At 36.4% G+C, this 26,331-nt stretch overlaps 1 protein-coding gene across 4 annotated transcripts in view; it reads right to left on the bottom strand.

Annotated features, from left to right (window-relative positions):
* Positions 1-26,331, bottom strand: part of LOC123864607 (filamin-A) — a 95,159-nt gene that overhangs the window by 27,582 nt on the left and 41,246 nt on the right. For all 4 annotated transcript variants that reach the window (XM_045905189.1, XM_045905188.1, XM_045905186.1 and 1 more), the window contains exons 21-23: positions 3,137-3,276; positions 1,270-1,395; positions 381-501 (exon numbers count right to left, since the gene is read on the bottom strand). In XM_045905189.1, the coding sequence (XP_045761145.1) occupies positions 381-501; positions 1,270-1,395; positions 3,137-3,276 (387 nt within the window). The remainder of the gene's footprint in view (positions 1-380; positions 502-1,269; positions 1,396-3,136; positions 3,277-26,331) is intronic.

Genomic DNA, 26,331 nt, shown 5'->3' with positions numbered 1-26,331 from the left:
TGAGCTCGTTCATCTCTCGCTTTTTTATCAGAAAAATTACGCTCGCTGCGCTCGCGCTCATATTTCTTGTTGCATTCTATCTTGTTCAAATCTTCAATCAATCTTGGTCAAATTGAAAGGTAAAATTCCACTAAGCAACTAGGTATTCACCCCGTCAAGTTGAGTAGAAGATTTTTTCTCCTTCAAACAACTCCCATAGGCAGATAATGTACCTACTCACTGAAAGAATGCTGCGTGACTTATGTACCTACTTTTTTCTTGTATCTATTGTTATCAAAATTAAATTATAAGTTCTTGACTTGACCACGACTATGTGACCCCCTCCTGGCGCCAAAGCTGGATCCGCCCTTGGGTACTTGTTCAGTATAAAGTGCACGCACCTCTGAATTGGCATTGTTGTCCGACAAGGGCGTTGCCCACGTCCGTGACTTTTATAAGGCTTGCGTCGTAAACTTTCGCGACCAGTGGTCCAGCGGCCAGTTTATCTTCGCCGATGGAAACCTGTCAATAAAGGAAAGGTTTTATGTAATCAAATAAATAAATTCCTGCAAGTCAAAGTCTCAGACAGCTTAGAGTTAATTTTAGCCATTCCTAAGCTGCTAAGGATTGACTGAAATTCGCATCGCCGCCCGCCCGTCGCAGTGCGACCGTGCGACGTAAGTAGATACATGATTATGATTATAATAAAAACCGTAGACGCGATTACGCGAGTGTTCAGGATTCAGTAAAAAAAAAGGTATGTCGAGTGTGGGTGTGGACTGTGGCCCAAGCCTCTCAGCCATTTCATGCATACTTTGGACTACAGTGAGGGACGATGTGTGGCTTAGTTGTGACAATAGATTGTGATTGCTAAGCAACGTTGCCCCAAGTCCGTAACTGGATTGGTTTAGTCGTTTTCTCGGTTATTGAACCTATTGTTGAAATCTATAGACCGCACTTTGACTTTGCTTAGACTTAAGTTTCAGGTAAAACGAGACAGATTTATGCCAGCCGTATAACGCTGTCTCGTTTTAAGTGTCTTAAGTCTGAGCAAAGTCAAAGTGCACTCTATAGATCTCAACCTGAGAGTCAAAATTTTGAACTGTAAAGAAGGATGTGGGAACACTCCCAAGAAATTTTTATTCCAAGAAAAACTCCTACCATTATGGAAAGGGGTCACGACCCTCAGCAATGAGGACTACGATGCAGAGAGTGAGAGAGAGAGAGAGTGGATGGTAATCAGATATACTCGTAGTAAATATGTTAACTGACTGCTGAGTTGTTACTCACATCGATCAAGTGCGTGCCAACTTCCTCAGGCGTGAACTCGATGCGGTACACGCCAGGTCTCTCCGACACGTCCAGCACACGCGCAGTGACCGGCCTCCGCGATGGCGCTGTTACTGTTACTCCAACCTGCATAGTATATACACATTAGTGAAGAAATTAATTAGATAAGTACATACAGGGTATAACCAGAACGCTAGCAAGAACGAAGACAGGTACAGAAAAATTACTGGTTAGATACCACTAAAAACTACAAAAACTAAATAAAAAAAATGTACTTTTAAAAGTTCACAATATATTGCAAGTAAACCATCTAACTGACGCTAGAGGTCAACGAACGTACCGTAAATAGGTAATTCGAAGTCAATGCCGCGTCGCAGGTGGGGCATTGACTCGAATTTTGCACGCTACTTATACATTGCGGGTTTGATACTAAATCACTTACACCCGTCTTCACAAACGTTACTATGAGGTCTCATAGTGCGCTCGAACGCACAGTGTCGGTTCCACCAATCAGATGGCTGTATCACGTCAATTTACAATGATCTGATTGGTGGAACCTACACTATGCGTTCGAGCTTACTGTGAGACCTCATAGTAACGTTTGTGAATACGGCCGTAAAACTACAAAATAAGGCAAACCATTTATTAAGGTTATTATTAGCATTGGATTGTGTTTAGGTAGTATAATAATAACGCTAAGTTTTTGCTAACGTTCTGGTTACACACTGTAGGTATTTACGAATATAACGGACATCACTCACGATAATTAAAATTTCGCGCGAAAAAGACGAAGAGGGTTTTGAACTCCCGAACCCTACTAGCTACCGAGTACCAACCATGTAGTAAACTCACTAGTCTCTATACTAATTGTACATAACCAAAATATAACTTGACATAATAAACAATCCACCGAAGCTTAGAAACATAAATGTACCTATGTAGCAAATACGGCGAGAATTCTAAATGAAAATTGAAAATTCATGTCTCCGCACACGTAGCATCATCATCTATCAACGTATCATTATGTCGTTATTTTACAATGCGGGAGTGCTATCAGGGAGTATCAGACAGCCCATTATTATTCAGTCTTTCTTTTGTTTCGTTTGCGATCCTAATACCTCTATATCAGTATAAAGAAAAATATTTTCTAATACGCCTTCTAAGGCGACCTCCCGGGTCGGGGGTTCGATCTCGGGCCCGGAACTTTTCGGAAATATGTGTGTTTTAAGCATCATTTTTTGAAAAAAAAAAAACATAACGAGTCAAACAGCTGTTTGAATGCAGTAGTGTTTAGACAGTTGTATAAGCAATTACTCAAATAGTTTATTTGTTTAGAAAGTGGGACAGAGTATCTGGGTAAATACGTATTTAAGACATTGGTGGGTGAGGTAGGTTTACAAATCTTAATCACCACTGACCGTGTTTAATTAGGCGTACAAAGAAAATTTGGGCATATTGCACCAAATGGAATATATAATAGGTAATTTATAAATACAAAACATCGCCCATCTCGCTGTAGCAGATAAACTGTACCTACATACCTATTATGTCATACTGTACTATTGTTGGTTGCTCCCGTAAAAACAACAGATTAAAAAGTATGCACTCACGTACGACCACGTAGTATTGCAAAGGGCTACTCTTATGCTGAAATCTATAAAGCGCACTTTGACTTTGCTCTGACTTAAGATTGAGTTAAAACGAGACAGATTTATGTGAGAGATATAGCTCTGTCTCGTTTTAACTCTGTCTTAAGTCTAAGCAAAGGCAGAGCGCGCTCTATAAATCTCACCCTTAGACATTTCTAGCTACCGTGTGCGTGTATCGATATGCTAAAGGCGATAGATGGAATGCTTAAGATAAATACCTCATTTTTGCTAAAAGTGGGTGCGCCTGGCGAGGTGGAGATCTCAAAGACGGCCGGCACTCGCGCAGGTATGAGCCTCGTGGGCTCCCCTCCGCCGCCGCCCGCCGGCCCTGCCATCACCTCTACCTTCCACGGAGATCCTGTGACAAAATTCATAATTTAAAAAAAATTGAAAATAAACCTTGACTGTGGTTTGCACTGCATCTTATTCAGCCCGCACAATAAAGCGCATAAAATCCGCCAATTAGATTTTTTAAGAATTCAATGAATCTACCCAGTGAAGCTCGAAAGGAGTTCAAAGCTACAGTTTTGAGAACCCCGACAAAAGCTATAGGTCTGTACTCTATTTCACTGATAAAAAAATAACAGCCAATGAGATGCTGCGTCCATTTGTTTTATTTTTTGCTATTCACATCACAGAAGCTTCAAAGTTCAGTACAAAAAATGTGACCCCAGTTATTTGATGTCAGGTATCAAATAGGTACTAAATCTTGGGATTGGTTAAACTTCCAAATTCTCCGTCCTAGGCCCTGCTTGATTGATTGTATATAGCTCTTGCCTATGGCTTAGCGTGTGGTTAGACTGATTAGGTATTCGAGATCTCCTAGCATGATTTTTAATGCTTTTGAATTGCCAAAGTTTCATCTCAATCGGATGTGTGATTATATTTTGTACCGAATGCGCATACAGACAGAATTACCTACTCTTTACCTACCGATTTAATTAAGCTTAAATGGCTTCACTCACATTGTTTTAGCTAGTTAAAGTCAGCAGAAATTCTCAGCCCATAATATTACAAGTAGATATTAAAATAGTGAACAATTTGTATCTCGTTATCAAAATCATGGCAGTTAAGACAATTGTTTTGAATTATAGTAAGGTTACCAGATACCATGAATTCTGGAACTGTCCCGAAAAATCGTGATTTGTGGTGTTGTAAGAGCCAGAAATATCGATTAAAACTGTACAATTGTGGCCAACATTTCGTCGTCGCCAATATATCGTTTCGTATTCTTATGTTTATTATGATTAATGAGGATTATTAATAAAATAATATATGGATCCGATGCATGGTCGCTGACTGTAGGCCTCATAAGAAAGCCAATCTGAAGGGGGCTATAGGTACTAGCAGTTTCTCTACGTGATCAAAACAGAAATGAGGAGATCCGTCAGGGAGGCCAGAGTAACCGACATAGGGGTTGCGAAGCTGAAGTGGTAATGGGCGGGGTACATAGTTCGAATATTAAGTAGTTAGGGTCCCAAGACCACCTCTAATCGGTAAGCACAACCCTCACTAGGTGGGCAGCCGACATCAAACGAGTCGCGGGGAACCGTTGGATTCAGGCAGCGCAAGACCTTGGTGTGTGGAAGTCCCTACAAGACATCTAAGTCCAGCTCTGAACGTCTATCCGTTGACTATAAAAATGATGACTGTAATAGTACATTACAGTCATCATTTTTATAGAAATTTCTAAATGTTGACCATCTCAGAAAAAATATTTTAGACCTGGTTACCATAGTCCCCTGCGGTATAATTGCAGGAAAACAGTTGTTCTCTGACAACAAAACAAAGTGGACTGCTATCCATCATTTTGTCAAATTGTTTTTAGTTTGACGAGCGAATGAGAAAATGGTTTTATGCAAATGGACTTCGCAAATTGCTTGGCAATACTTTAACTGCTTGGAATGTTTAGAGTAATTTTAACCACTACTTCTTTCGGCCTTTCGGATTTTCGATCTTTTTAATGTGCACTAGGTGCTTCTTAAGTGTATTCACTTGCACAAACATAAACATACATAGACAATAATTAATATATCTACATATATTTCCATGAAAAACTTAGTACCTAGCACAAAAATTAATATTGAAAAAAAAAAACATACACAGTACAAGTGGTCAATAATGGGCATAGTTCCTCATACACAAGTGCTATTGCCTCGCTCAATGGCTATAGGCTCATTAGTTTAGAAGCTACGATGCCACAGACAGATACACAGATAACAAAACATTCGAATTGATGACAAGACAAATTTTGAGTATTGTTTTCATTATAATGGTGCGACTATTTTAAACCTCAATAACCTAAATTGACCTATCCGCGTGGCCCAATTTAATAATATAACCAAATCTAATTTTATAACCTATGACCTAATTTTGCAGTAGGTATGTCAACACGATCCAATAATATTATCATAAAGGTTTTTTAGGTGAATTGAATGGCTGAATTTATTCATTACCCACTACTTAGCAAGAGGTAGTTGAGGAAAATAATTAAAAAGAGAAGAAGGTAATTAATAAAATAATTGTAAAAGAAGGAAAATCAAATAATTAAAAGAGATGCAATATGTTTTAGTTTAAACTCTACCTAGTTAGACCCAGGACGTCTTATTGGTAAGTGTGCGCACAATACTTGTACCTTGAAGTTCAAAGGTTATTTATAAAAACATTTCGAGATTTATTTAACAAGCATTGGTAAATAGCAAACAACGCTGTAGCAGTCAAAACACGTCGGAACGAGGCGCGCCCTGTAATTTACGTTTTTCAATCTCGCCTCCCCCGGACTTCATCATTGGGACAGCGACGAAAACTTGAACTAATTAATGTCGAAAAACATAAGGGTGTATGCTTACTCGTAGTATTACGTGGCAGGTGAGAAAAGTAACTGCATATCCGATTCCATAGTACGGAACCGTACCACGATACCATACATGTGAGTGTATGTACTGGCTCTGCTAAAGGTGCTCATAAAGTTCTGAATTTTGCCCGATGTAAGTAACTCTATGCGACTCGACCTTTTATAGACTAAATCCTAAATCACGACTCCATGTACAGTCATTTGTCTTATAGGTGTACCTAGTGAAATTCTTCTGTTTGAAGGGTTGAAGGAAGTATAAGTTATTAGATGATGCCCGCGACTTCGTCCGTTTTGATTTAGTTTCTTTAGAATCTCGAAGGAAGTCTTTGATTTCGGTGACAAAAAGTAGCCCAAGTTCCCCGTGATACTAAAACTAGCTAGACAAGCTATCTCTGTACCCCATTTTGTCAAAAACAGTTAAACAGTTGGGTTGTGAAAAGCTAACAGACAGATAAACAGACACGCTCTCACATTGATAATATTAGTATGGATTCTGTACAGTTTCAGAAACGTAAAGGAACTTATTGGAGTTGAGTTCAAATTAATAAGAAAACGGAGCGAATGTGCAGGCGCCTTTGTGTTTCAAGTCCCAGCACCAATTATTATAATTTACGTCTTAAAATGATAACTGTTGAGAATTTGCCGGCATTGTCTTTGTTTCTTAGTAAATTAAAAAATTGATTTAGGTATACCTACGTTGCGTTCTCATAATTTACCTACTTGAGTTTAGGTTAGGCATAACTTTTGGATATAACGACAAACATAATTATTTTGATAAGTTTAATCGACTATCTACTTATAGCTAGGTACTTAATAATATTAAGTATTAATTATTATAGTTTACAACATCGTAGATAATGTCAAACTTTCTACTATTTTATTTACAACTATTTGAGTGATGAAATAAGTAGTTTGCATACAGCTATTCTGTATTACAAAACGATATAGAAATATCTTAAAACCAATCAAGGCATTCATAATTAAAAAGGTAAATAGTATCTAGACAATCAATAAATTGCTTGCTTAACTCGATATCTTATGATAAAGAAAGAGTAAGGTTCACGTAATATCACTAAAAGCTTTATTATTTGTAACAGCGACTGCAATTAATTGTTAATTAATTGTGGCTTTGGTAGGTATTTATCTTTCACTTGTGCTATTTTTCAGTGTCTCAAGTAGGTACTTATTACTTACTGAACAACCTGCAGTCTATATTGAGTTTCTTGCTGAGATTTCTTAGAAGGTAGAATCATTTTCCGATCCGGTGGTATAGTTTTCACATATTTACTGACCTAAGACGGTCAAAAGAGGTCGTAGAAATCTATGTGAATAAAACTTAGGTAAAGTTAGGCACGCACCTACAACTTTTCGGAGTTTTGTAAGTTTAAAACAATTAAAGTAAGTAGGTACCTAAATGTCAATTTACTTTAAAGGTGAAGAAAAATATTGCGATGAAACCTGCATACCTACCTGCTAGTTTTTTTTAAAGGAATATTAGCCATGCTAATCATTACTAATACTCCCCTTTCCCCTCCAATTAAGCGTATTAAGCTTGTGCCAGGAGTGGGTAAGACAATAGTGCAACGGGTGGGGTTTGAACCGCCGACTTTTCGGAATTCAGTTCGCTCCTTGACCATTGAGCTATAGAGGCTCCAAGTTCTCCAAGTTGAAATCTGCCAATCCGCACTTGGCTGGCGTGGTAGATTATTTCTTAGATAGGTACCCTTGTCATTCCGAGAGGAGACCCATGGCCATTCCCAATAAGAATCCGCACGGTATGGGTTGAAATGAAATGATTATGTTGAAATGCAGCTTTAAAAGCTTTTGAATGTGATGCGATATTGTGCACTGCTGATATAACGTAGTTGGATTCGTAAACAGATAATGGCAAGACTTATATTTACATTTGAACGTCGTATCTCCACGAACATGCTCAGCATTGGTTTAATCACTGAGTAGAATGTAACTACATAGTATATTATATAGACAGATACATTTCGTGGCTTTCGTTAACCAACATTAGCTTTGCATTGACTTAGTTGTCGAAGTGAGCTGAAACTTCCTAGTAGGTACTAGTATCTTGCAAGTAACTACTCTCAAGCAGGTATCGGTCCTATTACAATGCAAAGGATTATTTAAATGATAAGAAAGCTAATAAGTAAATGAGCCTACCCGGTTACATTTGTCGTGGCCTGTGGGCTTCCCCTCAGACCATGGCGTGTTTGTATCCTCGTAAATAGCTTTTTAAGTTTACGTAATTGTAGGTAATTACGTCAAAATTCAACAACTGGCAGTCAAAAAATGTACAATGTACCTATAACTTAATGGTATACTAAAAAGTGTAAAGACTTTGACTTTTGACTTTGTTCTTTCTATTCAAGTAGAATAGCATCTACGATAACCTTTGTGTCGAGTTGCAGAACCATAGCAGTTTGGGTTCCCAATGTAGAGTCTACTTATGCTTTGTTCCTTTCAATCTCTTTGAATAGGTACTACACTAAACTTTTCGGAGATTATGGGTTTACTGAAAATGCTCGGCAAAGGCTGAGCAAATCAGTAGGTTATTCACACATGACAGCATTAGGTACCTACGAATTTTCAGATGTGATCTGAATAGAAAAATTAATACCCTTTTCAACGGCAGTTCACGTGAAAAGCTAAAGTATAACGAAAAAATACAACGGTTCCCGTTCGTCCAATATTGAAAACGCGTAATAAATGAGTGTCCCGAAATGAAATATGGAGTGGAGTGTTCAAAGTTCAGAATAAATTGTGGCAGGTGACGCCTAAACCCGTTCGAGGCTCCCGTTACACCTTACAACCCATAGAGATATAATAGTATAATACGTCCATGTTACAACCGAACCCTAGGGCCAGCAAAAACTTTGACAGACGCAAAGTGTAATGGGAGTGACGTGCGACGGAAGCCATAGATAATACAATAGACGGAAACCACATGGAAACCACGTCTTGGCTGACGTTACACTGAACGTACGTTTGTAAAATTTGTATTGGAAGGAGTTGTATGAATCAAATTTCACTGCGGAGCGAATCACAATCACATAGCGAACAGTCCCACGCGGGTTGAAATAGAAATAGAAACAGAAAGATTTTTATTCAAATAAACATTTATAAGTACTAGGTACTTTTGAATTGTCGAATGTATGAACCACTGAGAAGAACCAGCAAGATACTCGGCGGTTTCTATTTTCAAAGATTCGAGGCATCGTAGCTCCTAAACTAATGAGCCGATTTGCGGTGGCTTCATCGAGAATGTTCTTAGCTATAATCCAAGAAAATCGGTTCAGCCGTTTGAAAGTTATCAACTCTTTTCTAGTTGTTACTGTAACCTTCACTTGTCGGGGGGGTGTTATAAATGTTTAATTTACACTTGTATCATACATACTGAGGTACATAATTTTCGATTGTGTAATATGCTATCTTCAGAAGCATATTTTTAATAGATTTTTAAAACTTTTCTAAAAGCAAGCCTGAAATTGATTGCGTAATTTTGTTACAAAAGATTACATTTACTCCCACAAATGACTTTTGTACTTTCTTGAGGCGGAGTGCAGGAGTTGCAAGCCATTTACGATTTCGGTTTACCTATCGTGTAGATCGCCCATTTTCTTGTAACTCATTGTAACTAAGAATAGGTATTTCGTCAAAAATTATTTTGTTGTAAATATTGAGAAGCTACCGTAAGAACCTATTTCTTTCTCTCGAAGGGAATCGCATGGTTTTATATTATAAATTGCTTCAATGCCTTCATACATTGCCTTGTATTACGACTTTTAGCTGCTTAGCACTGCTTTTGCACGTTGTGTGCATTAAGCCCTGTAAGTACTAGTTTCGCTTGATAACGGTACACGTTATTCAATGCTCCATCGGGACTAATTAGTGGCCTAACTCAAAGCATAATGACTCTTTTGCTGGAATTTCGAGTTGACTATTTAAGTCTTGTGCTTCATGCATTTTGTATTATACCTGTCTCTCTCCCTATTAGGTAAAAGCAAAAAGGTAAAGTGACAGCTTATTAATGCCCTTCTGCCGTGTAACAACCTCATTTCCCTCATTGTAAAATCCTTTTCAAACTGCTTCAGTGCCCATTTTAGATTTATTAAAGTTTATGTAGTTTAGACAAATTGTTGATAACCTAATGCTTAAGACGTCGGCTTCCTATTCAGGGAGTTCGGGATTCGATTCCGGGTTTGCACCTTAATTTTTCACCTAAAGGAAAATATCATGAGGAAACTGCATGCCTGAGTTTTCCAGAATGTTCTCAAAGGTGTGAAGTCTGACACTTGGCCAGCGTCTATGACTATGATCAACTCCTTCTCATTCTGAGAGGAGACGTGGCCAGCGTCTATGACTATGATCAACTCCTTCTCATTCTGAGAGGAGACGTATGCTCAGTAGTGGGCCGACACTGGATTGATCATGATGATTATGACGTGTAAATCACTGATGGTAAATTGGATTGTTGAATGATCAGTTGGTTGGAAAGATGATTGGCTCGGTTTGAGAAGAAGCAGTTCAATGAACAGGACTGTTATATTGTGCTCTTACTTGTAATTCATACAAAGAGTAGAGAGTACAAAACGTTAATACCGTTGTGAAACGCGAACATTAATATTAATAACACATAAATGCTGTTAATTGCATAAATAATAATTTGTTATTACACTTATTGTTAGAGAAATATACATTTATTATTACTGAACACCGTACAGAAAGTAGGGTAAAAACGTTACTAACCTAAGTTTTTCGCTCAGTCGAACAAAAAATATATTATTGCTAGGTAGGTCTACTTAATTTGAACTTAGCTACCTAACGTTTTCAATAAATTAACGGTTAAATCACAATCGCCTTACAATTCAAAAACTTTTGTGGTAATGACCATAACAATTGTACTATTATATAAATCCGATCATTCTGTTTGTTAGTTAATAACAATGAAGACAACCGTTTGGGCCAATTTAAGAAACGATATTTTCAAATTGGTCACAGTTACTTAACAGTTCTAACCGAGGTTTCTAGCGTAGCATTCAAGTTGCATAAATCCTTCATTTATTATGGGCGGAAAGGTCGGAAAAGGGATGGAAAACGTCGTAGTTTGTCACCTCTTTATTAAATGACAGTTTGAAAAACTCACAGCTCTGCAAATTTTATAGCCCAACTATATTGGCCCTTACGAAAATACGAAAGTGTCTATTACCTTTCAAAGGAAAAGGTTGAGTCCCGGAGACGGACGATGAATTGATTTATAAAACCTAAATCCAACCAGACGAAGTTGTGGGCATTATCTAGTGTATAAATTGTTAAGAATTGTAATTTTTTTTAATGTAAAGAGTAAATAAAATAGATCATACTTAAATTATTAACCTATCCAAGTATCCAACTTGTATCGTCAAATCCTTCCTTATTTGTCCTTATCCTGATTTATAATATGTAGTAAATTATGTCATAGTCAACCGGTGACCCCGCCGTACAAACGAAGGAAGCACAACTATCGACCCACTATCGACCAAATCTCTGTAATTACACGTCACGCACACAAACTCAACATAAATTCTACGAAACTGGCCACTTAACACCTTCCGATACGCATTTGACACAACGTAGTGATTATATTTTTTTGTTTGACAGTTCAATGAAATAATTTAATTTTAAATCGTATCGTAATCGTGCTGTGCAAATTACACAACTTCAAATTGAAGTCTAGGGTTGTCAGAAAATAAATGGGGTAATTTTGCCTAAAAATGAGCAATTTTTTTTTCATTATATTTAGACAAATTTATATTTTATTTTTGATGACAATCATAATATAACTAAGCGAAAAAGGCTGTTTTGTTAATTAAAAGATTTTAAATTGATATTGAAATTTAACTAAAACAAAACTTATTACTAAATTGTAGTACATTTAATATACCAGTCTCCGTCATAATAGCTGCATGCCAAAATCATGAAGTACCTAGGTACCTACGTAATTGGTGTACGTACACCAATGTACTTACCATGTTGTCTTCTATGTTTTTGTAAATGTATATGTTTGTGTGTGCAATAAAGAAATAAATAAATAGGTAATCAAAATCTTACTACATTAATAATATTATTTAGTTATAGTTAGTCCATGATAGGTAGTAGGCACCCACCAAAACAACCTTAGCGACGAACGGAGGACTCGTCACGCGTGATGTGGTCAAAGATGGGACGCTATACGGATAGCTAGAATATTAATCTTTATTTAGGTATTTTTTAAGGTCATAAATGTCAGAAAACACAAGACAAATAAAATATGAACCCATTTTGAATAAATAACTTTGAATTTGGCTTAGAGAAAAAAAAAACCGCTACCCAAGAGCCGCTTTGTGTAATTTGGTAAGAGATCTACGATATAGGGATGTAAACTTGCCCGGTGTATAACACCAAAAGTAGTGAATAGTCTACTAACCCTGCGAGATACGCTAAATAAAATCGCTAACTGGTACATACTTGGATTATTATTAAATACTAGCTGATACCCGCGACTTCGTTCGCGTGGATGTAGGTTTTTTAAAATTCCCGTGGGAACTCTTTGATTTTCCGGGATAAAAAGTAGCCTATGTGCTAATCCAGGTTATAATCTATCTCCATTCTAAATTTCAGCCCAATCCGTCCAGTAGTTTTTGCGTGAAGGAGTAACAAACATACACACACACACACACACACACACACACACACACACACATACAAACTTTCGCCTTTATAATATTAGTGTGATTTTTAGTGAATATATTGCGTTTTTATATTTGACTTTTTAACTTTTTTATTTTTAACTGTCAGGATACGATTATATAGTAAACATGGTGATGGGCACCCTGTTAAGCAGAGATTTTCAATAAGGCCAGAGGCCCTATACTGTAATTAATCAAAATTATGTAAAAACAGAGTAGGTAAATTTTAATACGTTGCAATCGATAAATTATTATTTTCTAGCATCGAACATCCATCGATTTGTAACTATCATAATAAAGACTAATCTAATGAGATCTCATTTTAAATAATCATCGTGAAAGGGAAAAATAGGGAAAAATAGGAAAATAGGCAAATTTTCATATGTGAATGGTATCATTCCATAACGCACACATACTCATCAACTGACAGTTCCCCTGCTTCATTTGACTTTTCGGAGCATACCATCCTGAGTATTTATTCATCCAAGGTCATAGTATAATAGTCGAAGAGAATGTTATGTAAAGTTTTTTTTTCTTCATTTATTTAAGGGCTTTTATACAAAATCCCTTAAATAAATAAAGAAAAAAGCCCTTTTTATAGGGCTGTAGAGTAAGTTGTTGAAGATATAAAACATAGTCGTCATCCATGTCTATTTATTTGACTGTCTATAAAATACTACTGTTGAACTTTGACTATTTGGAGTTTTATTATAATATCTTATCACCTTCATAAAATTCTTTATTTAATTGATTTATTAGAATCTTTGTAACTTACTATGTAGTTATAAGTATATGTTTATTACGTAGGAATTACGGCACATGGATTCAATTTATTATCTTCAAGCATTCTTATTTACCACTTTTTCTTTCTAATAAGGCTTTATATCCTGTTGCGTGTACTTTTCCTCATATCAATCTTGTTTACGAAATAACATTTGGCTGAATCGCAGAAATAATATAAGGAATCCCAAAGATATTAATGTTCAGTTATCAATAACAAAGTGATTGGAGTTATTTTTATCGGAAATAAATGCTTTATTGGGGTTTTGCAGTAGGTAAGTATTTATAAAATCGCTCACAGAACAGAAAATAATAGGTGGGTAAGTACCTACTAGGTACTACCCTTTACTACCTTCCATATTACTAATTATTATGTGAGAATGCTCAACGCAATGTGTTTGTATTACTGCCCATATTTTCATGATTTTATTTCAGAGGACTCTCAAAAGTATGATCTGTCTAGGATCACAGATCATTTCTGATTTAGTAGGTACGAATACGTCGTATAAAGTTATGGTCGCCAAGTCAGTCCTTTTATGTCAAGACAGGAACGGCGAGCCTACAAAGATCAACGGCCTCATAGCCAAGAAGAAAAAATCAGTCGAGTTAGACTCGCCTACCGAAGTTTCCATAGCTTAGCTATATTCTATTCTAATCTAATCTACGCTCTGCAGTCTCAAAATCAAACCCCTATTATTTGAGACCGCAGAACTAAGTTTAACGCTAATTAACAAGTGTAAATTAAAAATTTATAACACTCCCGACAAGTGAGGGTTACAGTAACTAGAAAAGAGCTAATAACTTTTTTTTTTGGATTATAGCTAAGAACACTCTATAAGCCACCTTTCAAACAAAAAAAAAACTAAAGTAAAATCGGTTCATTACTTCATTAGTTTAGGAGCTACGATGCCACAGACAGATACACAGATACACACGTCAAACTTATAACACCCCTCTTTTTGGGTCGGGGGTTAAAAAAAAAAAAACAACAACAACAATCATGATTATTTATTATTTAAGGTTTTAAACTTCGCATACTTCGGAGATTAACGGTATTTTTTAACGAAAGATTGCAGGAGCTTTCGTTTTAATTTAGCAGCCTCAAGCCAAACAGGTATCCTTGACTTGAGTCTAATTGGGGCTGTCCAAATGTCTGCTTGTTTGTCTCTACTCTGACGGCTTCCTCGGCGCAGGATGAGCGCTGTGGTGGGTTCGATTCCCGTCTGGGGATATTTGGGAATTTATTACTTCGAAATTGTCTGTGGCCTGGTTTGGTGCGAGGCTTAGGCCTTAGTTATTTACTTATCACCCCCTACCGACAAAGTCACTGCCAAGTGATTTAAAATTCCAGTACGATTCCGCGTAGAAACTCATTTAGGGGCATGAGTTTAATAAAACTGCTAACGACATGCTTTCCGATTTAGCCCGCTTCGTTTTCAAACTGGATCGAGTTACCACAGGTGAAATTGCAGTCAAAATCTAACTTGTCATCGATCAAAAAACTAAGCGTACGGTTTCATTTCAAAATGGTTCAGCAGCCTCCTTGAGTGGCGTACCTCAACTCGAAGTAGTATCTCCGTAGAGGTAAATAGACTGTAGACTACTCATGTGCTGTAAGATGATAGTCGAGGCACTTGCCCCTACTCACGCGGCTCGCCTTGTATATCAAATATCCTAAAGTGGGGAAATGAGAAAATACTAGATAAACCAAACACTCAATAATCTTGGATTCTAAATAATGCAAATTGCAAAGTATAAATTAATAATTCAGCTCTCATAAAAATAAAAAACACCGACGGAAGCGTTAATGGTGATTTCATCTATTACGCAGAAATAGTAATTAACATAAGGAATGGTCTTAAACACCATTACGGCATGCTTATATTTCGTAATGAGAAAAAGCAAGTCACCCAAAACATTAGGGTCGCCAAGAAATATTTTTCCCGAGACTCCTCAATTTCTTTTTCTAATTATTATATTGATCTGAGGTTTTTCTGTGCTCTGAGAATATCCTGTTTTCTAAGTAATTTTCTAGCTATTTCCCTTTGAGATACCGTTTTAGCGGAAGCTTTCTACAAGAGGAAACACTTAAGACTAGATAATTCAGGATAAATAGACTTTTGTTGAAAGAATTAAAAACTTCCAGGTGCAGTTGTAGTTTTCAAACTTAATTTCATAGTAGCAATTATGTACGTATGTCCTTTTTCATATTTAGAGATGGTAGCACTACATTACACCTATTCGTAAGCCAAATATAGGTAATCTTCATGCTCTAAAGAGTTTAATAGCGTATAGCAAGAATCGTAAGTTTGAAGAACCGGCGGTTCCGCATTTTTGAACTTAGAGAGTTACGACTACGTTCACTTTCTGAAAGAGCAATTGTTTATATCTAGTCAACAAAACATGTTTAGAACCACAAGATCAAAGCCAGATCCTCACATTCTGACCATCAGATAAGGGAGGGTCTCATTTAGGATAGAAGACATCTAACGGAGAATTTTGATACCTTCTAAAACGCCTTCTGTGGTTACTTCCAGTGCATAAATTGGGAGCTTCAGAAACCTCCTATGTCACTGATCAAATCAGAAATGAAGAGATTCGCAGGAGAACCACAGTTACCAACATAGCTTAGCGGCTAGTTGTATTAGACCTTAAAGTCCTTCATGGTGAAAGTAGGTATACCTAGGTACCTAAAGGTCACAAATCACAATATCCGGAAAGTGCAGGCTGGCATCGATTGGATGCGAAATCTGAAGATAGAAAACGTTAAGTCCAACAATGCAGTGGATACATAATATTTTCTGAGGGTGATGGATATTATGTAAGTACTCGTAGATACTGATATGATCGATACTTCAATCACTTATTATGGTGGCAAAAGTGTGTATTTATAGGCATAGCATCCGAATGAGTCACATAGCTCTTATATTATTATAATTGCAAGCTGACCTTCAGATGAGAAACAGAGTTGAGCGATATATATGTATTATACCGACTTATATCGTAGGTTGTAAACGTTGGAGCAATATATCGTCCTCCAGACAGTCATGTACGTACTGAAGTCATAAATATAAATATTACTTACGTCTTAGCATAAAAAAACCTTTTTGCCTATATTGGAAAATCTAAATATATTAAAAGAAAAGGTTTTGACTAACTTACTTGGCATGCGATTATTTTTTATGCACCTAGGTAAAATAATTAAGGTCGAACTTTTCATATTTCAGGGTAAACAGCTTTTACCGGTGTTTATAATAATTATAGCATCTGAATGAAAAAGGGTAAAATCTGCATCAAAAATGATTCATACTAGCCAGTGAAATTGTGCCAAAAATGGTCAAGCATTGCTACATACCTACTATTTTTGGAAGAGAGAAACATGATGCAAAACTCTACCACAGTGAAATAAGCCGTGCCTTTATGTACCTCTTAGCGCTCAGCAATATAATATTTTAAATGCCTCAAATTAATTTTTAATTATACCTACACCATAAACTACATTCTCAAAGTTGATGAATTTAATAAAGCTGACACACATTACAATCATAAATATCTATCAGCGTTAATTCCGAAGAATTAAAGAGTTACAAACACGATTTTTAAAATCTAAACTTACACAGACATAGTCGCGCGCATCAGCTAGTAGTCACTAATTAAAGGTCTTATGTAATCCGTTCTCTTAGAACCTACACGTATTTATAAAAAAATTCAAGAATGCAGTTGTGAGTTGAACCTTAGTAGTGTGCATCCGCTAAATCGGCCCTGCTCAGTGAGGTGAGTGGTATTTGACCTCCTTCCACGCGTAAAGCAACGGTTCTGCGTACCTTATCAACATGTGATACAAGTGCGGATGCCCACTTGTTACCACGACACTGAATATGGTATTGCGAATTTGTGTTTTCGCCTTGATTTCGTTGTCTTTTTCTTATTAATCGCATAGTTGTGGTTTTCTTATTGGATACTTAAGCAATAGGTTTCCAGAACGTTATGCATGTTCTTGTCGCACAATTTTGTTAATTACAAAACCAGTAAAGTTAGACCATAAAAACTTTTGATGAAAAGAATTCGCAGAATCTGTAGAACTCAGCATAGAATTTGTTATTTGGCTAGGTCTGTTGATATCAGCCTATGGTAACAAACACATTTTATTCAGGTAGGTACATACTAATGGATCCTTGTTTATAACTGTTGTACGACTAAATACCGTTGTATAAATAAATAAAATCTTCAGATGTTTCTTGGTGTTTCACTATAAAAACATCCGAATAATTTTGTTAATTTACATCTAAAGAATTTATGTATACTTACTTTAAAAAGTATTCGTAGGATCTAGGGTTGTAACTAGCTCGCTATTACATTTATAGATAACATACTAGCTAATATTATTGAGATAATATTATATTGCGATAATATTATTGAGTTTAGCCTAGTCTATGTTCTTAGCCCAAAATAAACTTAGGTATCTATAATTAACTCATAAGTTGGTAATGTTTGCGCTCCGTGCCATGTTTGGCTAACAACATTTCACTCAATCTTACCCAATTATATACCTACCCAAGGAGAAACATCACGGTCAAATTACAGTGTACGCCCGGTCCGATATTAGAAAAGTGTAAGTTTTTTTTTTTTTTTCTTTAAATCTGGCTTTACTCTGATAAGCCAATGTCAAGTTTGTGATATTTTCAAGTTATTGAATTTATACAAGTATGGACTCCGTCTGCGCCGGCGGCGCCCGCCGACATACGCGCGGCGCCCCTTTAGAGCGCTTCCCAGTCAGTTCCACCACCAAAAAACACCAACTAACACAAAAACCAGCCACTCTTAACAAAAAAAAAAACACTCTAAACAAGCACAGCACGCGCGCCAGCAAACGCCATCACAGACGAAGTCCAAGGTTATTTTTAAAAATTGATTTGAGTTGTCAAAAATAATATAAAATTATTAATTTATCTAATGCAGGTAGTTTGATAAAATCGATATTTGGCTCATTCGATGTCATATAATCTGTTGCTAGGAGGCCAACAAGATTGAACTTGCATAAATACGGGTGTTTTGAAGGTTTTAGTTTAGTCTCCTTCCGAGATTCGGGGCGATATCGCATATTTTCGGTATTTTGATTGTGAACTGGATAATTAGATGTTGTGATAGCAATCACGCTCTAATTAAATTATTTATTTTGGCATTAGTTTGTTTAGATTAAGACTCTCGGATTACCTTTACACATTGAACTTGTGTTTTTTGTGTTGGTTATGAGAGGACATTCCAATAATTCGATAAAAATATTTAAATAATACCTGCTTTTCTGAGTGACGCCAATAAAAGGCAAACTTTGAAATGCTTAGGCCTCATTCATAGGAGAGCTTTTTTAACTTCCGTTAAAAAAACGTTCAAATAGAACAAATGCATTCCAAGTATCTGTTCACACGTCAACACTTTTTTATCGCGCACTGTTGCATTTTCAGCGCAACGCCGGGTTTTAACGCAACGCTTTTTTAACGCTCGTGTGAATTAGGGCTTACAGTTGGATCTTACTAAAATGAATCTAATCAACATATTTTGTGTAAAACCTATACACCAAACTTTAATAGCCCCTCGAATACTTTTTATAAAATTACCAGCGACCCGCCGTGGCTTCGCACGGGTAGCTTATTGTTATATTATTTTTTGAAATAAAAAATAGCTTTGGTCACTCCGAATTAATGTAGCTTTCTACTGGTGGAACGATTTTCAAAATCGGTTCAGTGGTTCCAGTGATTACTTTCTACAAACAAACTTACAAATTTTACCTCTTCATATAAGTGTGGATGAACTTTACGTAGGTCGCTTGAATTAAGTTTAAATTAAAAGTTAAAGATAGGTGTATCCCACCTGAAACTTCGGGAAGGTTATAATGAAATAATCTATCGTTTTGATTGTATTCCATGAATTTGATATTGCTAGGTATATGTACCGATGGAACCATTCTCAGTCATTTACATACGCTCTATTGGTTAAATGTCAAACAGCTAGTGTTTCAGATTTATCAGATCGAGACTTGTCCAGTCGGCCTTTACAGAGGCAAAGATTAGAAAACCTTAGACGCATTAGACACTAGCCTCAGGCACCCGATTCTTGGGGGGAGCTTAAGGTTAGTTTTTGAAAAATAAGAAAAAATTTCATGATGATATTATTATAGTTTTCTATTCAAAACTAGTAAGAATTTATTGTACAAAAAATATAAGAACTCTTGATTCCTTCGCTCGCTACGTTATTTTGTAGGTACCTATCAGGATGTAGAGTTCCTGTTCGCATGAATTTAAGTGTCCTTTCTGTAAAAAAATCTGCAATTCTGATTTTAGCAAACCAACCCGGTCTAGTAGCTTCAATAGCGTTACTCCAGGTTACGCCTAAGGCACCCTAAGGCCTCAGAAATTTACGATCTATTTTTGAGCTTAAAATACAGGAGTTTATCTTTCGATTAGTTAGCTCCTGTCTTACGAGTATTAAATTTGTGACATGTACGTCACTGATTTATGGGCTTACTTTTATCAATACAGCCAGCGATGTAAATGTTACATTGATGTCTTTGAATACAGCCTTGATTACTATAATTCATAGTAGGTAGGTACGTATTACGTATACAACTTGCATTTCACGTCACGTCATCTTTTGTATCATTAGTGAACTGTTTACACGTTCACTAAATAAAATCATTAACAACGATACAAAAATATGTGCACGTAATGATTTTTTATGAAAGTTAACTAAATAATAACGTTTTTTTTAATTTAAAAAAATCCTACTATGTAGTTAAATCAATAATCATAATATTCTAAAATTAAAAACATACTGTCGAGTAGTAAAATAATACGAGTAGTTAAGTAAGGAGTACCTAGGTATAAGAAATAAAATACTTGCATTGTGGTTGTTTGTACAGGTGTGCGACGCGAACATGCAAAACAAGCAAAAATGACCACATTGTGGAAACAATGCCAAACAGGATAAATAAAATTAATCGAACGGAGAATTACACCGTTTGCATTGATGTTCGCTGTGTATAAAGAATGCATTAAATATTTATTGTTGATCCACCTGTGCTTCTTTTAACGTGTAGGTAGGTATTATGGGAAATAAATTACCTTCCTTTTGTCCGATCGTATCTCTTTGGTTCATATCTATGTTAGATGTGCGTTTCTTGTGAATGGCCGAATACACGTATAAAGTCTTTGTACATAGGTACCCATCGCAGATTATATAAATTGCCTGTCCTTTGTATGAAATATGGTATCCTTTTGAATGGAATATGCGCAGTGCATTCGAGCGGGTGATTAATCCTCCACTATGCGGAGACAAATTAAAGGCGGCAATTAATGGTAGTTTCAAAACTAGTTTTTCCATTGCTGTTTCGAAAGCGGACGCAATGCAGTTCTTGACTAGTTTCCGTGGCTGTGTAACTTTTACATGCCATCTTGTTATGTGTGACTTACCCATTTAGCAATAGGTACCTGTCTTCTTAGCATTGCCAAGTAATAGTACCTACATACTCTTAGCAGCCAGCTTAGCTTACGATAACCACTTCACGATTCAAAAGTACTTTGTAAGAGTTTATTTGAATAAAAAATCTTTGCTTTTTGGAAAATTTAGCTCTATTTTTCATATGTATTGCGAAGAAGTGAGCAAGCAAATTCTGATGTTATCAGTTAACCACCGCCCATGCACATTTGCGCCCGTTACGACACGACGCCAGCCAATGCATAAATGCATTGCAGTTTTTAGATACATATTTGTTAATCCGTCTCTTGAATAAAACCATATCAAAGTTAAGTGGACAGTGGGCATCGCGCCTAAGGGAGTCGGTGCAATTCAACTCTTTAGATCTATATCGATTATCGATATTCGAATCTCAAATCATTTATTTGCACGATTGCAAGTACGATAATGGTGTTACAGTGTTCGCCGTAAAATTTATTTTTCTGTTATTAGGATCTTGTTATTAGGTTATTGTCGGAATTGTGACGTTTTTCAATTTTATCACAATGTTGTTTTATATTTGAATATCGAAAATATTTGCCAAGGATATAGGTATCTTTAAAAGACCTTTGTAAAAATTTTGTCAATAGTTCCTCAAAATAATACCAGTAACAAAGTCAGGCACTAGGTTGTAGATGGAGAAAAAAAAATGTTCTAACATTAGCTGATAGGTAGGACAGTCTTTTGGAGCCATCAATTATTATGTCAGAATTTTTTCTAAATATTTAGTCTACATGTACTTACCTACTTGATAATAATATTTAAAACAAAAATGGGTAGTAGGTGTATAAGTTAAATTATTAAAAATATATTTAAAAAATGTTTTTGAAGTTACTCAATCGACTTTTCAATAAAATAATGCTAAAACTGATACTAAAATAAAATTAATGGCCATAAACGCAAACGATTATGACAGAATCGTAATACATTTAGTAGTTCACACTTCTCTTATGTAAAAAGAAAGTGATAGTTTCTACGAGTTTTATAAAGAAAAAATTTTACTTATGCAAGTAAAGTGATATTTAAACTCGTTTACATAATATTTTACAACGTACAGATGTGCTTTCGCCTGCTAATTAAATTATTAATATAAAAATGAATGTTATGTCTGATTATAAAATCAACACTAATTTATTACATGACTTTACATAATCGGTTACGAAGAAACTAATTTTATTCTCATTAAAACATTAATTCGATGTTTTTTGATAACTTATATTTGGGAACTAGCTAAGGCCCGCGACTTCGTCCGCGTGGACTAAACGAATTTCAAACCGGGTTTGAATTTTCAAAAATCTTTTCATAGCGGATGTACGTTTACGGCATAATAGCTATATATGCAAACTTTTCAGCCGATCCATCTAGTAGTATGAGCTGTGCGTTGACAGATCAGTCAGTCAGTCAGTCAAACAGTCAGTTTCTCTAGGTTATCTAGGTTATTAGGTAGGCATTACCTATGCTTTTCAGTTCAAAGTTCAAAATGAAAACCTGTCTGTGGTTGTAATTGACCTATTAAGTAAGTATTTCCTACCTAACGAGAACCCTATTTAGAAAGGTAAAAGCAGGTGAAGCCGTTAGCAATTCTAATATACCTATATAGAACCTATATACGTTCCTATTTCCCCAATAGGTATATTTCGCTGTCTCTATACTGGTCACGCAACATTGAATCTAGCAATTAGGTGTTATATTACTACGACCATTACATCAGTTATGATAAATCGAATCCATCAATCAATTCTGATCACTAACTTACATACTTATAAGGGATTTTTTTGTATGTATTATCAAGACAGGGGTGCGTGAGAAGTCCCTACAAAAGAGTTCAACGCTCGTTTCCGTATTGTCTTCGCGCGTTCGAGCGAAGCCAGGATATCCTCCGGTCTGCGTCATTTTAATTGCTTACAAAATAAAATAGGTACTTAAAAGAGATTTTTAAATAGGTTTTCCAGACAATCATGTTATGTAACAGCTGTAGTCCCTAATTATAATAGAATGGAGAGAATATAACCTCGCGCGCGCCGACGTAATGAATGTCACAGTGATCGTGTACCGGTTTTCTATTAAACTTGTTAAACGTATGTAGGTCGGTTATTATTAGTGATTTTTAAATTTTAAATGCTTGTGCTTTATCGCAAGATTTCTTCTTAATTTTGTCTTTAGATCAAGTTTATAAAATTTTTATTTTACCATTAGATGGAATTACCTACTTAAGGCATGTTTAACTTGATGATTACAGATATTTAATTTAATCCATTTAAGACTGAATCATTATTGAGGGTTGCCTAATAAAATTAGGCTTAGTAATTAACTGTTAGAGTAAACGAAAGGAAATCCAGTAAAATATAACTTAAGATAACACATCTCACTATATTGTGTCTAGACCTCCATAATAGTCGGTAGATAAAGTACCTACCTACCTACATTTGGTATACTTTTAATAATTCTTAAAGTATATCCTTATACCTCGCCTACCTATACATGGGAAGTAGGTACATATAGTTGATGAGTGTAGGAAAAGAATTCACAAAAGGCAATAACGTGTCTCGCCCACACACACCAGCTACATACAGATGTACGCAGAGCCAGAGCTAACTAACTATATGCAAAATAGACTCACTTTAGACCTTCGAAACACGGAAACGCTCCCCGACGACAGCTATCTAGGGCACCGTAATGACGTATGCCGGAAAGAAATCACAACAAACACTTTCATACACTCACTTGGGTAACACTAAATTTAGCACTAGCTTATAAGACACGCTCAACTGTTCTTGATGTAAAGATCAGAGAGACACTGTTTGGTAATGATGCAAATGTTAATACGATTTATCTCGCACACGGAGGTATAAACGGCGAAACTGCATTTTGACTGTTCAGAGGCTTCGCCTCGTTCGAATGCGACTGCGGGCCTGAATGTCAGACGGTGCGCGGGCGCCGACTCGCCCGCGCCCAGCCTCGTGACGTCATTCAGGTATTTAAAATGGCGGCGTGGAATTCGAGAGCCTACGTACCATCAGCAACTCAGGCTTAGCTCTAGTCTAACTTGAATTTTTAGCGGGATTTTATTGTTATTTCGATGACAGAATTATTGTCAATTGATGATTACAGATACCGACACAAAAGTTTGTTTAATATAAGTACCTATATCTTTTTCACAGGTGTTCTACTTTTTGGATATGCCATGTTATGCCGTATGTTATTTTCAATTCCATATAATTAAGGTAGGAAATTAGTATTCTCAAAAGGCATGATTGACTTATTGTTGCAAAAAGTCGCAAAAAGTGCCAAATACCTAGGTCGTTTTTGCCTACGTTTCAGCTCCGAACCTTTTCTGTGAGAGTTTTTTCCACTCTTTTCTTTACTTGAGATATACTAACTTGCGTTTTCTATTTTCATACCTACTTAATTAAAGGCCAAATTCTGTCTGATATTGGAAAAATGTGCGTTGAATCCTGATACTGACCTATAGTAAATCTATTCTATACTCGTATTATTATGCAGTCGGTACCTAAGCCCCTTTCACTGACACGAATGAGATAGTCTGATGTGCGTTCATTCCTATGAATGAATGGTTCGCAGCAGAAAGGGACAGGCGACAAGATCATGTGGACAGCCTTCGAAATAAAGTTGAATGTCGGTACCAACTTTTACCCAAGAGTATTCTCATGAGAACCGGGGCGAACTTAAAGTAATTTCTAGTAACTACTTATTTTGGTTACTTAATGTGGTCGTGCCACAAAGCAATTTGATTTAAATGCTATAAGTTCTATTTTTAAATACGAGTAAATAAATAAATAAACTCCTTACATTATAAAAAATTTCTAAGGACCTAAGATTAATTTTTATAACCTTGTATCAGTCTGTGCTTTTCAGCACACCTACTTCTTAACTAGGATAAAGTTCTCAAGCCTTTAAATGCACCTTTTGTACGATTTATTAGTTGTGCAATGATATAAAAAAAAACCCCTATTAATAAACATACTTACAAAAAATTTAAAAATACTATAATAATAGACGACAATATAGTAGCACAGTAGGTTCCGCCAGTTCGGTCAGTAGGTAGGTAGTAGGTAGGTAGTAGGTGGCGCCAGCCAGGTAACCTCCCAGTGTGCCTGGATGCTGCTGGTCCCTTTTGGATGCGTCCGAGGGGAAGAGCAGTGTTCGGGCCGGTGCGCCCCGGTAACATGGTTAATAATTTCTCTTCGGAGATATTGTTGGCTATGGCTAATGACCTGGCAGGGGGGGAGGTTTCTCCGCGTGTCCCTCTGACTAGCAGAGGGCACAGTGGATGAAGCGGAGGATGGGACGCGGGCGACGTGCGCGTCCCAAGGTCGGGGGACGCACTTCGTTGGTGCGTCCCGGAGGTGCGTCGATGGGGACCGAGCAGGTCCCCGGTGGAGGGTCTGCCTTGGCAGACGTCGCTGGCTGGGTCGCGGTTGTTTGCTTCGGCCGTTCCCGTGACCCAGTCGCCAGGCGATGCGCAGTAGCGCCGCTGGGGTTTAGTGGGTATTCCGGTCGCCTCTCGGCCGGCGAGTCCCACATACCCTCCCTCCGGGGGGGATGCGTAAATGCATTCCCCAGCGTCAACAAAAAAAAAAAAAAAAAAAAAAGGTTCTGCTATAAAATATTAGATACACCTTTATATATAAATATATGTATATATTTCCATATAATAGTAGCTTTTCCCGTGATTCTGTCCGTGTGATATAATTTTTCGTGTAATAAAAAAATAAATATAATTTTCCGATAAAATAAAAAAATACTAAAGTTTGAAATTATTACTTCATATTTAATTTACTTAAAAAAATGGTTGCGAAGTAAAAAGGCGCTTTAGATTTAGATACTGTTGATTATTTCAGGATAATGATAAAAGTTTGTGTTCATGCAAAGCTTGAGAATTGGTACCTACTTACAGCCTTCACGAACCTTATCTGAATCTCTCTATGGTTGTGCGAGGTTCAAATTATAATAAAATGTTGTATAATTTACATAACTATGTAGGTAATTATAATATTATGTTAGATTAACCTCGGCTTCGCCTGTGTGAAATTTGGGTTAGCCATACCTGCTTGGTTTGGGTCATAGAAAACAGAACTTGATCAAAGTATAAGGCAGTAGGTTTTTAGGACTAGATTTTATACTAGAAGTAATATAATAAACCTATGTACCTAGTAGGAGAGCTTCATAAATCATATTGTAGCGTGGGTGATAGTTTTGGAGTAGGTCTGCGACTAACTGCCTATGCCTAATATTATTATGTTGTGCCTATATATGTATTATTACAATTGCTTATTGTTGACGAGTAATGGATAGGTGTAGATCCTATATCTCGACAAGGCCGAGGTATATTATAGGCAGTGAATACATTATGTAATTTGATAATGGCGCTGTTTGCCGTAACAATGAATATGCATTATATTGTGTTATATATTGTTATATTCACACTGTAATGTCTACAATGTAAATATAATACACTGACTTGTGCATTGTACTTACATTGTCCACATACTTAAGTACAATTTTTTAGAAAACTCATAAAGTTATTTTGAGA

This window comes from Maniola jurtina, chromosome 4, assembly GCF_905333055.1.
Source record: "Maniola jurtina chromosome 4, ilManJurt1.1, whole genome shotgun sequence".
NCBI lineage: Eukaryota > Metazoa > Arthropoda > Insecta > Lepidoptera > Nymphalidae > Maniola > Maniola jurtina.
Note: the sequence above shows the minus strand (reverse complement) of the source record. Positions and strands in the feature narration are given on the sequence as shown.